This window comes from Ochlerotatus camptorhynchus, unplaced genomic scaffold, assembly GCF_037179485.1.
Source record: "Ochlerotatus camptorhynchus isolate MF236.1 unplaced genomic scaffold, CSIRO-AGI_Acam_v1.1 ptg000579l, whole genome shotgun sequence".
Lineage (NCBI taxonomy): Eukaryota > Metazoa > Arthropoda > Insecta > Diptera > Culicidae > Ochlerotatus > Ochlerotatus camptorhynchus.
This window is the reverse complement of record NW_027041059.1, coordinates 241,386-256,661: the sequence shown is the minus strand read 5'-3', so window position 1 is coordinate 256,661 and position 15,276 is coordinate 241,386. Positions and strand designations below refer to the sequence as shown.

Here is a 15,276-nt window from a genome sequence, read left to right as displayed (position 1 = left end):
ACCATAGCATGCTATAATTACAAATGGCATCAAAATCTGATTTTTTTTAAACATTTAAGCATGTGAAAAATCAAAATCTCGTAGGTTTTTTTAGGCGTTTCAATGGGGTTTCAATGTGTTTGGCCGAGTTTAAAATCCGTAGGCCGAGTTTGGCGTCAAGAAGCAGTGTTAGACTTTTAGCAATATCTCAACAATTTGTTTCTCTTTATCAAATCTTACGGTACGTACGGAAAGTTAAGTAAATTTGGAAGCCATTAATAATAATAACATTCCGTTTGGTGCTAAACTACGCTAGATTAAGAAAGGCTAAGTGCGGGTTGTGCTTAATAGGCCGGAAATGGGGTAGTTAACCCTACGTAGTTAAAATGAAAAGGATGCCGAAAATAGTCAGACTCACCTGTGAAGTTTGTAGCGTTGTAAAAACGTTTTCAAACCATGTTGGACAATTCTGTCGATTTGTAAATCAATGAAAAAATCTTTCGCTTGGAGAGGAAAGAGTAAATAAATGTAAACAAACTAACACGTCATATGTGTGCACGACGCCGAGAAAATGCTAATAGAAACGCGGACGCTGCTTTGATTGACGAGAATACGTAAATTCCCCTACATTTGATACCAAGGATGTAGGAAAATAATATGGCAACTGAAAAATATACAAAATCTGGCGATTTTGTGTGACTTGGGTGAACTACCCTAATAAAAATAACCATAAAAGATACAAAAAATACAATGATTTTCACTGTCATTGTAACCATGATTTTTATTGTCAAAACATTGGACATTTTTATCAATTACCATAAAATGACAACGAAATTCATGGTTCACAACAATGAAAATCATGGTATTTGAGAAATTTACAGTAAAAAAGGGGTATTGTATCGTTAAAAAACGAATTTTCTCGTTTCTCCCGTAACCATTTAACAATACATTTTAATGTGATCGAAATACAACAGTAAAAATTATTGTAATTTCGTTGTTTTATTATATATTTTTTTCTGGGAGCTTAACGACGTGATCGGGGTATCATCCAAACCTTCATTTATGATATTTGTTTATTATGGTATACTGACCTACTTGGAACTTATAAAAAATACTGTTGTGATATTAAAGTCAAAATAATTCAAATCAGACAAAACACGCCAATGGTCTTTAATATAAATGTACTAGTGCCACCAAAGTATCACTGTGCGGGGCTTATTGTATGTGAAAGTAACCTCGGAATGGGCGTGACTCTCCAGACATTCAGAAATGGGTTGCTTGACACACACACTGTGCCACCAAAGTATCACTGTATATCCCTGTGAATATCAAATATAATTTATTTGTGAGCGACCAGCCTTTTAGTCAATATCCAATTTTTTGAAGTTCCCTTCCATGCCAAAAATTGATGCAGAGTCTTTCGGTTTCCCAGGTCTTCTCTCTTCAATAGCCTTTTTGTTTTCCTCTTCTATGAAAAATTCTCGATTATCAATAAGATGCCGATTGAATTTCTCTGCAAAATAAAAGTTTTACATATTTCTTTTGTAAAATATATTCTATGAAATACCTTTAATATCCATTAGATTTCCAGCTTCGCCACCCAATTCATTGGTAAGACATTTCTTTTGTACAAAAGGGTACAGAGTTTCGATGTTGCTATGTAGGTGTAGCATGTCGAGCAACTCCTTCTTCATAAATGGTTTAACCAACATAAGAATTTTATCAATAAAAGGAACAACGTTTGTCAAATGGAGACCCTTCAAACGTACTGGCATCGCTTCTTGTAAGAAATGTAGGAATCGTTTCACAGTACTTATGGTTAGCCTAGTAACGTGACCCATGGTAACACCTTCCATGTCCAAAACAAATCTATATCCGGTAACTGCTCCACTTTCTCTTTGAATTAAATCAGCAAGCATTATCACACTGTAAATAGAACGGTTTTGGTTTTATTGAACATCATTCACATCTATTTATAAATGCAAATTCATTTTACTTACAATTTCAAAGTTGATTCAAACGAAAAACAAGTCGCATCGTTATTAATCAATTTTCCGTACAGAACTACGTGGTCCTCATCCGTTGGTATTGATAAGGGAACTACTACCCTAAAATGAGACAAACAAGCAATTTTTAAAATTTTATATATTTTCGGTAGGGAAATTATAATTCTTTAGTATGTTGGTGCTGGTGATGAACAAGAAATGCAAGAATGGTTCGTGGGTGCGAACAACAGCAGCGTAATGTCGGTCGCGATGATAAAGCGGAAGAAAACCTGAACACCAACTACAATGGGGTTGAGTGGTGAATGAAGATCGATGGATCGATAGGCGAATAGAGAATTCGGTGTGCAACTTTGGCCGTGATAGAAAGCCTTATCAAAAATGTCGGTATCGTGGTACACGCTAGCACATCTGGCACCTCTACAGGGCCAAATATAATCTGTTACCGTTTCTGAGTGAGATCTACACCGGATTTATCGTCTGTCTCTGTGGATCGACCCGGTGACTAGTTGACCCAATCAGTCATCATTTACCTACTTGACCGTATCCACTCCTTCCAAGGTATTTTGTGACTGACGGGGGCCCAGCCTACCCCTGAGTCAGGTTATTTCTAGCATCCGCCACCAATAGCGGTTGGGCTGACCTGATGGCCTATCATCGTTTGATCACATGGCGAAGCAGCCCACAGCAGTATGAGTATCCATTAGATTCTGCCTTCAAACCAGATTTGTCCCGAAGGACAAGAGGCAACCGTAACTGACCGCTAAGTCCCGGCTTATCGCTGTGCGGAGCTATTCGTTGATCGTTTGGCCTATTTGTCGATCGGACACGGATCACCATCAAAACGAGTCGATCTACCGTATTCTTCATTCGGACCAGATTTCTTCGTTGGCTGATTTGTCTTGAGCACAAGCTGCATCGGTTGTAGATCGCCAAACTCCCGCCTTAACGCTGTCCATAACTATTCGTTGATCTGTCAATCGAACACCTGTTTCCAAGAATGGCGTGCGTATTTTCTGTCTCCATGAGAGTGGCCCCGTCACTGTCCGCAGTACACAGACGCAGCTTTTCTTCGTCTGTAGATCTTGTGGTCTATTTGTCGATCGAACACGTGTCACTATCAATCGGAACGTCATCTGCCAACATCGTTTACCATCCTCCACCAAATAACTGGGCCGAAACATTTGGAGATTACCCGGTCAAAGCCCTAACCTCGCCGTTCGTAATAAGCACCGGAATAAAACTCAGTAAGTTTTAATTCATTTTGTTTTGTAGCCGTCCCACATCCGAAAACTCTTCTAGTTTTCAACAATGCTCTGGAGTAATAAGAGGTGGATGTCTAGGATGTCTCAAAATTGCATTTATACATGGAAACCTGGTTGCTCAACCTCCAAATTATAGCTTAGGCTGTTACAAACAATGACAGCTACTCTGGAAAATGATGTTTAGAGGTTTAAAAATTTGAGCTTTCCGAAATAAAAGTACATTTTCTTAGCTTCTATTAAAACAATGTTTCTAATTCTTTAAAATCTTGTGAAACCTAACTCTTTTACAATTGAAACAGATTCCTTGGGGTCTATAACTATAAGAAAAAAATTGCCACAGCTTGTTTTGTGCCAATTTTTTTTTTTATATTTTTTTAATTTAATTATGACATTTAATCGACATAAGTGGGTATCAAATATAATGTTTTTAGCAAAGATGTGCAAACAACAAGGATAGTCAGGAGAAATGAACAAGTGTGGTCCAACAAATGATCCTGAAAAACAACAACTGATATTGGTCGTAGCTAAGAATAGAAAACTTCAAAATAATTATCTTAAGAAATATGTCATTGATTCGTTATCAGCTGAAAATAATCTGTTCAATCCCAGTCGGCGCCGCCGGGATGTTCTGAGGCATAACATCTATGATCACGCCTTCCTTCGGAAGGGAAGTAAAGCCGTTGGTCCCCGGTTCATGAGTTGATGGGTCGATAGGTAGGGTCCAGGTGTGGGAGCTGCCTCCCTAGCGTCGGAAGCATTGGTGCTCAGCACGAAAAAAGATCGACGGAAAACAAATCAAGGAAAAAAAAGCTGAAAATAATCATTAGGTTTGATCTGAGTAGTGGGCAGTCACTCGAAATTGTTGTCAAAAAAATCCAACTGGTGCTGTTACAAAAAAATCCAACGATCAGGATCAACACCAAGGCTTACGTCCCTTAAACATATTCGCTCGAAAGATAAAGTATTAGGATCAACACTCAAAATGTTATCCTAAAATTAAATTGATAAGTAGTAGAACAAGTGTATCTTAAAGGCTGACCAAATTTAATCATACCAATGAAAAGTACGATTAATTTATTGTAATAATCACTAATGCTTGTAAAAATCCTCAACCAAGAAAGCTTATCATCAAAATAAACGCGTCTAGGGATAAGCAGCAATATTCAATCGCTTGACTTCATTTGATCAGTTGCTTACTAAGTAAGTTTATTCGGAACTTTACGGATTATTGGCTCAACCAAGCAATTGTAAACATAAATGAGGAAGTCACGAACAAGTTCTCATTTTTTTCTCTGGAAAAAGGCACCGGCAAAATATCTTGAATATTGAAAGTGATTGACTCCGCACCACCCAGGGAATTATTATATTAATAAGCATAACCTTCTACTGAGAATTTATTAAGAATTTAAAAAACTTGCAAAAATTTGTTTTCTTTATTCAGTAAATCGTGAATATCTCAGCAAGATTTTTGAAAGTTGTTCCTCATGAATTTTCCCATCTTTCTATTTGATAAGATTTATGAAAACATCAAACATTATGCCTAATTAGGGTAAATGTCCCTAACCTCAGACTAATATGACGCCTCAAATTACATTTTATGCCGTATCTTATGTAATAATTGAGCTGCAGTCGATATTTCACTGTCAATATGTATGTTTAGATATTCTCGATTATGTTATGTATTTTCCTTGGATATTCAATAACGCGCTCTCACATAACGCACCAACACAACCGGACATGAACATCTCTATATCTTTTGTCATATTTTACTGTTTTGCTTGCAGCGCAATCATTTTTATTACCATAAAACTAAATAAAACGCTCCGATTCAAAATTGATTTAAATTGCTAATAAATGTTGTAATTTAATCAACAATAAATAAATAAATACATAAATAACAGATATCAAATATTTTGTGAAAACAATTGAACACTTTTTTCATCATTGAGAACAATACTCCTTTCTGGTGAATTGAGCAAACAGTAATGTTTATTTACTTTGCTCGTTTGGTTCTTCTTGCTTCAGTCTATGCGTGTCTCTCTTCAACGTCTCTGAATCGTCAAAAGTAGGGCTACCCTAAATTGAGCAAACAAAGGTTACAACTTGGTTTACTCAATTTAGGCTAGCCCTACTCAAATTTGTTTGATAAAACGTCGCTAGAATTATTCCACCGCCGCAATCAGTAATGAGCAAAAGGCGGACGCACATCTTTTGCCTGTAGACTTGAAGACATACTTCAAGTCTCCGCGTACATCGTACAGGTTAGGCAAAAGGTGTGCGTTTGACTTTATACTGTCGCATTAATGGCCCTTCGCTCATTTTCAACTTCTATTCAATTTTCGTACTGCCGCACTCTAACAGAACTATCCACTTACCCTCTTCTAAAGATCATTCTCTAACTAATAAATTATCACACTAAAGCTTTATGTTTGCATTTCCAACCAACTCTGGAAATTGCAAACACTTTGAATGTTTTATACATGTTTTCTAGCTCTATTATTAGATTTCATTGCATTGCTTTACAATATTGCTGTATAAAGGTGAACCCTTTTTTATTTGTGTTCTAAATCTTAATCATCGATCATATAGCTCACGACGACAAATTCATTGATTTAGTTTAATAAATAACCCAGCATCCTTTCCTTCAAAATCGGAGGGGTGAATGGTGGTCAGCGGCGCCGGTGATGTAGTGACGTTAGTATTTCCTAAATAACATAAAATTCGTGTTGAAAGAAAGCATCATTACTATGCTACTATGTAATAAAATCTATTGTAGTAACTATAAACATTATTGCCAAAAAGAATGAAAAAAAAACAATAGAACTTATTATTATGAAGAATAGAACTAGAAGAATAGACACTTTTACAAAAGAAAAGGGAGAGAACAAATCTGTTCTTCTCATACGAATTCGAAGTTACATTTCGATATTCATTGAATTTAATTAGGTATAAGATTTGCATTAGACTTTCCCACATTTGCCACATGGGGGAAATTTTTTATCATTTTTTTCAACAGACCAACCCCTAGATTTGAGCCATTAGGTGAGAAAACCTGGCTTGCAATTGCTCATTATAGCCAACTATGGGATACTAGGGTTTTTGATCTAATTTCCGTCCTACTAAGCACAACCCGCGCTTCACCTCTCTTTTCTGAACGAATTTAAACAAAAAATGGAATATTTTTGTCAAAGATGACTTCTAAATTCATTCACCTTTCCATACGTACCGTTGGATTTGATAAAGAGTCACAAATTGTTGCGATATTGTTTAAAATCTAACACTGCTTCTTGATTCTAAATTCGTTCTACGAGTTTCAATTCCGTCCTAACGCATTGAAACGCCATTAGATTTTCTTCGTCCTACTGATAAACGTAGAAAAAGAGGATTCGCTAGGAGCGCTTCTTTTGTTTTGAGAACAATGAGTGTAAATATTCAAATGATGCGCTCTAACTGGATTTATGTTGTAGCTAATGAACTTACGCATCAGAACAAACCTATTATTGATTTTTGCATGGTGAAATCATTGATATTATTGATCTTTTCTGATCGATAGAACGGAAATGGGCGATTACGACGAAGTAGTGCTCTACCCTATTATGATAAATTTTATTTGTTAAAAGCAAGAAGAGGTGGTAATGTTTATGTATGACATATAACATTTGTAAATTTGGCTTCCAGAAGGTCACAACTAGCGATTTTATGATCGTTGATTGCTCGCTCATTGCGTTGCTAACCGTTACAGCTAATAGCTATTGTGACCCTCTGAAAGCTAAATTGACAGGATTTATGTGTCATACACTTACTTTACCTTCTCTTCTTGCATCTTGTAAATAATAATGATCATTAACATATTTCATGGGTTCATAAATAGCATTTTAGCTGTAATGATCAAATGCAAGCTTGGAGAAAACCACTCTCTAAAAATTTCATCTCATTTGAATGTCAACTGTATTGAAATGCGTTAATTGTTTAAAAACTAATAAGGAGCGTAAATTAAATCTGGACGTCAACCACGCAGCATTTAGTTCTAATTGTTTTGTGTATAAAAAACTATATGATCAGAAAAAAAGCAGCTTACATTTCAATAAATAGCAACCAAGTTCCAGTAGTAATGTGAGTAAATTAGAGATTTTATATTTGAATATTGCGGGGTTATCTACAAACTACGTAACATTACGTCAGATTGTAGAAGAAAATCGTCCACTTTTGGTTTTGTTAGCAGAAACACATATTGTAGAAATTGAATCTTTTGATCAGTATAGCATTCCGGGATATAAAGCTGCTGCTTGTTTGTCACATTCGAGGCACACTGACGGTGTTGCTATTTATGTCAAAGAATCAGTTCAATTCAATATTCGCCAAAACGAAGTTATTGATGGCAATTGGTTCTTAGGCATTACAGTTGAACGTGGCATGAAGATGGGTAATTATGGTGTTTTGTATCATTCTCCCAGTTCAAGTAATCAGCGTTTTATTGAAATTTTAGAGAACTGGTTCGAGACATTTTTAGATTCTAGTAAATTAAATATACTTGCGGGTGATTTTAACATTAATTGGCATGATACAAGCAATTCGAACCATCTGAAGCAATTAGCTGATTTATTTAATTTAAAACAATTAGTAAGTGAATGTACGCGTATTTCCCGGCACAGTAGAACTTTGATTGACCATGTTTATTCTAATTTTGATTCTGTCAATTCAGTTACTCAAGCTGATTTGAAAATAACCGATCATGAAACTTTAGTAATTAATGTCTTAGACAGTGTTAACGATAACGATAATTTTGTAAAATTGAAGTGCTGGAGGAAATATTCGAAGCAAGCTGTTTCGAATCTTGTTGAGAGAAGCGTGGATTTTCCATTAGTTACCGGAACTTTAGATGAAGATGCAGCTGTTCTTACTAACGTTTTGAAAACTTGTACCAATAAATTAGTTGAACAAAAGTTTGTTTCTTTGAAAAACTCGAACAGCTGGTACAATTTGGATCTTTTGCGTCTTAAACGTAAGAGGGACAAATGGTACAAAAAGTTTTGTAGATCTAATAGTGATAATCATTGGAATAGGTACACGGTCGTGCGTAATAAATATTCACAATCGATTAAGAAAACTCGATGTGAATATATTCAGAGGAAAATTGATCAGCATCAAAACAACAGCAAAGAGTTATGGAAAATTTTGAAATCTTTGATGAAGCCTAGTAATTGTAAATCGCGGACCATAACTTTTGATGGCATATTAGAACAGTCAGAACAAGTAATTGCTTCTAAGTTTAATGACTATTTCGTCGAGAGCGTTTCACTGATCAATCAATCTATTGAACTGATCAATGAACCGGACGAAATAAAACAGCCGATTAATAGTAATTGTAGATTTAATGGTTTTCACCCAATTACATTCGATGAACTTAAAAATATTTGCTTTTCATTAGGAAAAACGGCTGGAGTAGATAATGTTAATGCTAGAGTTATTCAAGATTGCTTTCATGTCATTCGACACACTCTGCGGGACCTTATTAATCAATCATTGCAATCTGGGCACGTGCCGCATATTTGGAAAGAATCTTTAGTTGTTCCTATACAAAAAGTTGCTGGGACGATTAAAGCCGAAGAGTTTCGTCCCATCAACATGTTGCACACATTAGAGAAAATTTTGGAACTTGTTGTAAAAGGCCAGCTGTTAGAATATTTAAATAGTAACTGTTTGTTGATACCGGAACAATCGGGATACCGGGAAGGCCATTCTTGTGAAACCGCGTTAAACTTAGTGTTAGCTAAATGGAAAGAAAATTTGGAGCATAAAGATACGATTGTTGCTGTGTTTTTAGATCTAAAACGTGCTTTTGAGACAATTTCTAGGCCCTTATTGTTGAGAACAATCAAGCGCTTTGGAATTTCGGGTTTTGCATACAAATGGTTTGAAAGCTATTTATCTGACAGAACACACAGGACTGTTTTTAATGATTTTGTATCTTGTCCCGTTGACAATGACCTTGGAGTGCCTCAGGGAAGTGTATTAGGGCCCCTTTTATTTATTATGTATATTAATGACATGCGACGAGTTTTACGGTTTTGTGATATTAATCTTTTTGCTGACGATACTGTGTTATTCATTGCAGCTAAAGATTTAGAAGAAGCCGTTTCAGGCTTGAATGAAGATTTGTGTTCTCTAAGTAGATGGTTGAAGTATAAACAATTGAAATTGAATATAAGTAAAACTAAATTCATGGTAATTTCGCGGAATCGTGTAGATGATGATGTCTCTGTTGTTATTGATGATGAGACACTTGATCGCGTTCAGGAAATTAAATATCTTGGCGTGATTATTGATGACAAACTCAAGTTCAATTCTCATATTGACAATGTCATCAAGAAAATTGCCAAGAAGTATGGAATCCTATGTCGCTTGAAAAACGATTTAACTATTGGTAGTAAAATACAGTTATACAAATCAATCATCTCCCCTCATCTAGACTTTTGCCCTTCCATTTTATTTTTGGCCAATGAAACACAAATATCGAGATTACAGCGTTTGCAGAATAAAGTAATGCGTTTGATTTTAAGATGTAATAGATTCACTTCCTCAACTTTTATGCTGGACGCTTTGCAATGGCTGTCAGTGAAGCAAAGAATTGTGTTTTTGACTATGGTGTTCATTTTTAAAGTAGTTAACGGTTTGCTGCCTCGATATTTGTGTGATCGGATTGAAAGAGGAAGTGATTTTCATAGATATAACACTAGAAACGCGGATGAAGTAAGAACACCACATCTTTTGAATAATGCTTCACAAAATTCATTATTTTTCAAAGGTATAAATGTTTTCAATTCGATGCCTAGACACATCAAGCGTGCAACTACACTTACAGAATTTAAGAGACGCTGCATTTCACATGTAAAAGCTGTTTATTGAGCAGTTAAATTTTTATGAATGGATAAATCATGTATCTTGACAAAGTTATCTCTAACGGATTATTTTGTATGGAGACTGTCATAAAGACATTATAGTAATTGGTGTAGCATATACAAAAAACTACATTGATTGCCTCGATGGTGATGATGGATTTTTAGTTTTTTTGATTTTGTAGTAGTAATAGTAAAAATAGCTTTGAGTAGTCTACGATGGTTTGAGCCTCGCGCGCGGAATACAGGTATAAATGACTAATACGTGGAAATTGTGGCAAAAGCCTTGAATTAGTAAAGGGTTGGCTGGAAGTCGTTTCCTTGGATATAGTCCTGGCACTGCGGAAGCTTAAACGTGTAAATCCCAGGTCACGTGTAAATGGAAGTATTGTCGAGGACTATACTTGGACTTTTGATAACTAGTTACACCTTTGAATGTTTTTGGTTGATGCCTATAGCATATTTAACAGGACATTTATATCTGTAATTGTAACCAGCTCGATTTTGTTTGCAAACCTGGTTAAAATGTTTATATTTAATTATCTTAAAGATAACTCGTCCAGCTCAAACCTTTGTAGGGGTAAGAGGTGGGACCATCATCATCATCATCATCATCATGTAACTCGAGCTGATGCTTTTGACTTAAAATTTATATGGAAATTGGTTGTAATGTATGGAGAAATGACATTACTTCACTGTGCATAGAACTGGTTCAGCAAACTCGATTAAGCTCAGAATTTCAGCATATGTTGCTTAAACTATAAGGAACAACTTTGCTGAAGAGAGCATAACGATTCAAGTTAGTATTATGGAGATATTAATTATTTATGTGCATTCCGCTCGTATATTGCAACAAAATACAGGCAGCTTGTACAACGTATCAACTAGATTACTACTAAAAATAAATGTTTATATTTTCCACAGGCCAACATCCACGCTCGTGTCTTTTGGTGTGATAATAAATCTCTGAATGTTTCAGCTCTTTTTGACGTTACGCGGGCTAGCGCTTTTGGTTTAATGTTCATATAGGGGATTTGGATGAAATTTTCATATACAAAGTGCTCATATATACATATTCAAAATGTATCCAAGTGCTCGGTCATCTCCTTTGGCCGTAAACGGGCGATGCATTTCCACGATTACACCTTAAGAGGAATAAGCTTGAAACGCGAATCGACTGTCAAGGACTTGGGAGTCATGCTCGATTGCAAATTAACGTTCAAGGATCACATTGCTTATGTTGTATCTAAAGCTTCATCGCAGCTAGGATTTTTATTCCGTTTCGCCAAAAGCTTCAAGGACGTGTATTGCCTGAAGGCTTTATACTGTTCCCTGGTTCGACCTATACTGGAATACTCTGCCGTTGTTTGGTCGCCATTCTATCAGAATGCCATCCATAGAATTGAAGCTGTTCAGCGAAAATTTATTCGCTTTGCGTTGCGACACCTTCGTTGGCGCGACCCGCGTAACTTGCCGAACTATGAAAGTCGCTGTAACCTCATCGACCTGGAGCTCTTGGAAGGAAGGCGTAATGTGGCGAAGGCCTGTTTCGTTGCGGATCTTCTGCAAGGGAACGTCGACTGCTCCACACTTCTCAGTCTTCTTGACATCAACACTCAACGACGGGACCTCCGGCTGCATGCGTTCTTCAACAACCGGCGTTCGAGGACCAACTATGGCGTACACGAACCAATGTTGAGTATGTGCCGCGTTTTCAATAGTTGTTATTATGTGTTCGATTTTAATGTGTCCCGCGAGAAAAATAAGCGTAGCTTTAAGAGATGTTTGCGTTAATTTTGTGTTTGAAGCAGTTTTGATGTTTAGATATAGAAAATTGTCATTAGGGTAACTATTTTATCTGTTGACAAGTAGAAATAAATAAATAAATAAATAAAAAGCGAATATCACAATAAAACTAACTGAATTCATGATGCTATCTTCAGCAAAGTGGTTACTCGTTGATTGATCTACATGTTTTGAAAATCGGAATCAAATAAGGAAACTTTTTTTATCAAAAACTCAACACTCATGCATGAGTTTATGCGCCTATGAGTTTTGCCTTGCAAAATTCAACGTCGCAATAATCACCGATGAGTTTTCAGGTTCAAAGATGCATTTATTTATATTTTGGCGTTATTTATTGTTATTACTATTGTTTGTGCATCAGGGGTTGGAAAACTAACAAAACATGCATAACCAAGGTTTCAATTGACGTTTGAGTGGTTTTTATGAGTTCAAAGTTGGAATGATTTTTCAACGTTTTGAATGTGAGTGCGTAAATATGCATGAGAATCACAAGCCTGAATTTTGATTGCCAGATTCACACGCGAATTTATTCTCGCAAAGAGACTCAATTAATAAGATTCGAGAATGATTTTCCGAACACTGATCGATAGAAAATTGGAGTGTCATTTTTTCATGTATTTTATCCGAATTCCCCATACCAAATTCAAACTAAAAGCGCAGCTCATCTTAGAACCAAATAAATTGAAACGTTCGGATAACCCTAATAAACAAATATCATAAACGAACTCTCTAGCCGGCGCCGGTGGTGTAATGGTAAGCGTGACTGCTTTCTAACACCCCAATGGGTCTGGGTTCAATCCCAGCCGAGGTCGGTGGGATTTTTCTGAGGCATAAAAATCTCTGGTCACGTCTTCCTTCGGAAGGGAAGTAAAGCCGTTGGTCCCGGCCCATGTGTGTTTGAATGGGTGCGATATCCTACGCAGGTGTGGAAGCTGCCTTCCTGCACATTCGATTGCCGTCAATGGATGGCAATCGATGTCCGTCGGTGATTGGCACTAGATTGCGGAACAGAGACCGACGTTAAATAACGGAATGAATGAATAAACGAACTCTATCCCAAATGGGTAAACTATCCCACAAATGGTTTGGATGATACCCCGAACACGTGGTTAAGATCTCATTTATGGTTATTTTATTAGGGAATGGTGTTCTCACCTAAAGGGACAAATATAGGGGTTGACCCGTGGAAAAGTGGAACTTTTATTTTTGTGGGCCAGTCTAATTTGCATAAACAAAAACATAAAAAAAATATATAACGAAACATTGTTGGTCTTCATCTAAACTGACGGCAGCGGCGGTGGCAGTGGTAAGCGTGACTGCATTCTGTCCCCCATTTTTCTGTTTTTGTCATAAAATGTCTGGTCAGGTTTTCCTTCGGAAGGGAAATAAAGCCGTTGATCTCGGCTTATGTTATGATGGGTCAATTTCTATGGTGCAGGTGTGCCTCCTTGCCGTCAGTGATTTGCACTTATGTAAAAAACCGACGGAAAATAGACAAATAAAAAAAAATTGTTCATCGAAAATTTTCAATCCAATTTATTTTAAATAAAACAAATAAAAAACATTACACTTTACTTCCTTGGTTTGCTAAGTTATCTAAAGCAGCAGCCTCTTTCTCAACGTTTGGCATAAGTTTTGCTTTTATCGTGCCTTTTGATACTTGAAAGGAAGTGGAAAGGAGTTACCATTTGTCATCTTGAATGTTACGCATATTATGAAAGAAAAGTTAAATTCCTTGAAACGAATTTTGTGAAACTTAAGGTTTCCTATAATATTTGCCCGAATGAAACTTGCTCGAACGCTATTAGCCCGAATTTAACACAAGTCCGAATAGATACTGGGTATAAAGCCAAATGGTCACTAAGCCGAATGTGTCCATGTAAAACTCGAAAGAACTGCTCATGTCTAAAAGAAGGAAAAACCCTATAGAATGTTAAATTTTAATTTCTTTCCAACTGCTTAATCTTTATTTTTGAAAAAGGGAAATTAAAATCACATATATACGCATGAGAAAAAGAATGGGTGCCTTTATATAGAAGGGAAAATAATGTGATTCCTTATTTGCGGCTGAATTTGAATATTCTATTATATAGGGGAAATGGCTCTATTGTTGGCCTATGGATCTAAGGTTGGGCCCATCGCTAAAAATCTGATATTTATCAATTTTATCTGGATGAACGCGCATTGGGACGGATATTGTTGGTCGCTATTGAAAATTTAGTAGATTGCTGAATTTATGTATGGGCCAACATTACATCCGTTTTCCCTATTACATTAATTCTACATTGAAATAAAAACAACTTAAAATCACTAGGCAAGGTATGAGAGAAGAGCGAGCAGCTTTTAACATAATGATAATTTAATTGTTCATGCTAAAATTCACAAATATAGTACAACTCCATTGAAAACGGAAAGAAAAATCCTTAAAAATATTACATTTGCAAGGTTAACCGAATTGACTAAATGAGCCTTCCAAAATCCAGTGATTTTTATTTTCCTCTTTTATTAAGATTTTCAGAGACAGCGGCAACGGTGGTGTAGTGGTAAGCGTGATTACCTCTCACCCCAGCAGGCCTGGGTTCAATCCCAGTCGGCGCCGCCGGGATGTTCTGAGGCATAACATCTCTGATCACTACGCTACAGTATTCAAGAAGAGGTCTCACATAGGTCACATACAATGTTTTAATAGTGTAAGGATCATTGAAGTGCAAACATGTTACTTGCTTTATATACAATGTTATTGTAGTGATCAATAAATGACAACTTAGAGTCGTGAATAATGCCTAAGTCCCTTACTTGATTACACCTTTCAACTGCTTTCTCACCAACGGAAATTGTGTAATTTACAATGGCATGCTTTTTTGTAAACGATATAGAATTACATTTACTAACGTTAACAAATTCTTTTTACACCAAGTGTAAAAAATGTAAATTTCTTGCTGAAATAGTTGTAGATCAGATGCTTTAGATATTTCCATGAAAAGTTTCATGGCATCTGCATGTATTGAAACATGAAGCAGCTTCAAAATGTACTCTTTATCATTGACAAATAAGACCAACCTGCAAACCTTGTGGCACACCAGATATCACATGAACGACAGACGACAAATTCCTTCAAATCTTACTCTTTGCGTTCTCCTTGACAAGTATGATTGCAGTAGTCTGGTGAATAACTTGTAAAATCAACAATGGTATATCCACTCTATTGAACGCTTTACTAAAATCAGTATATAATGTTTCGACCTTTAATAATTCCATGTTGTTTACTAGTTATGAAAGATTTAACTTGGGAAAATATGTTGGCATTAATGATGGACTCCCAAAAGT

General features: G+C 36.2%; 1 protein-coding gene across 2 annotated transcripts in view; it reads right to left on the bottom strand.

Annotated features, from left to right (window-relative positions):
• Positions 1-1,153: 1,153 nt before the first annotated feature.
• The window catches only part of LOC135713804 (alpha-tocopherol transfer protein-like), a 52,647-nt gene continuing 38,524 nt past the window's right edge, over positions 1,154-15,276 (bottom strand). For both annotated transcript variants that reach the window (XM_065237039.1, XM_065237040.1), the window contains 3 exons: positions 1,980-2,087; positions 1,547-1,905; positions 1,154-1,492 (listed from right to left, as the gene is read on the bottom strand). In XM_065237039.1, coding sequence (XP_065093111.1) covers positions 1,341-1,492; positions 1,547-1,905; positions 1,980-2,087 — 619 coding nt within the window. In that variant the 3' untranslated portion in view covers positions 1,154-1,340. The remainder of the gene's footprint in view (positions 1,493-1,546; positions 1,906-1,979; positions 2,088-15,276) is intronic.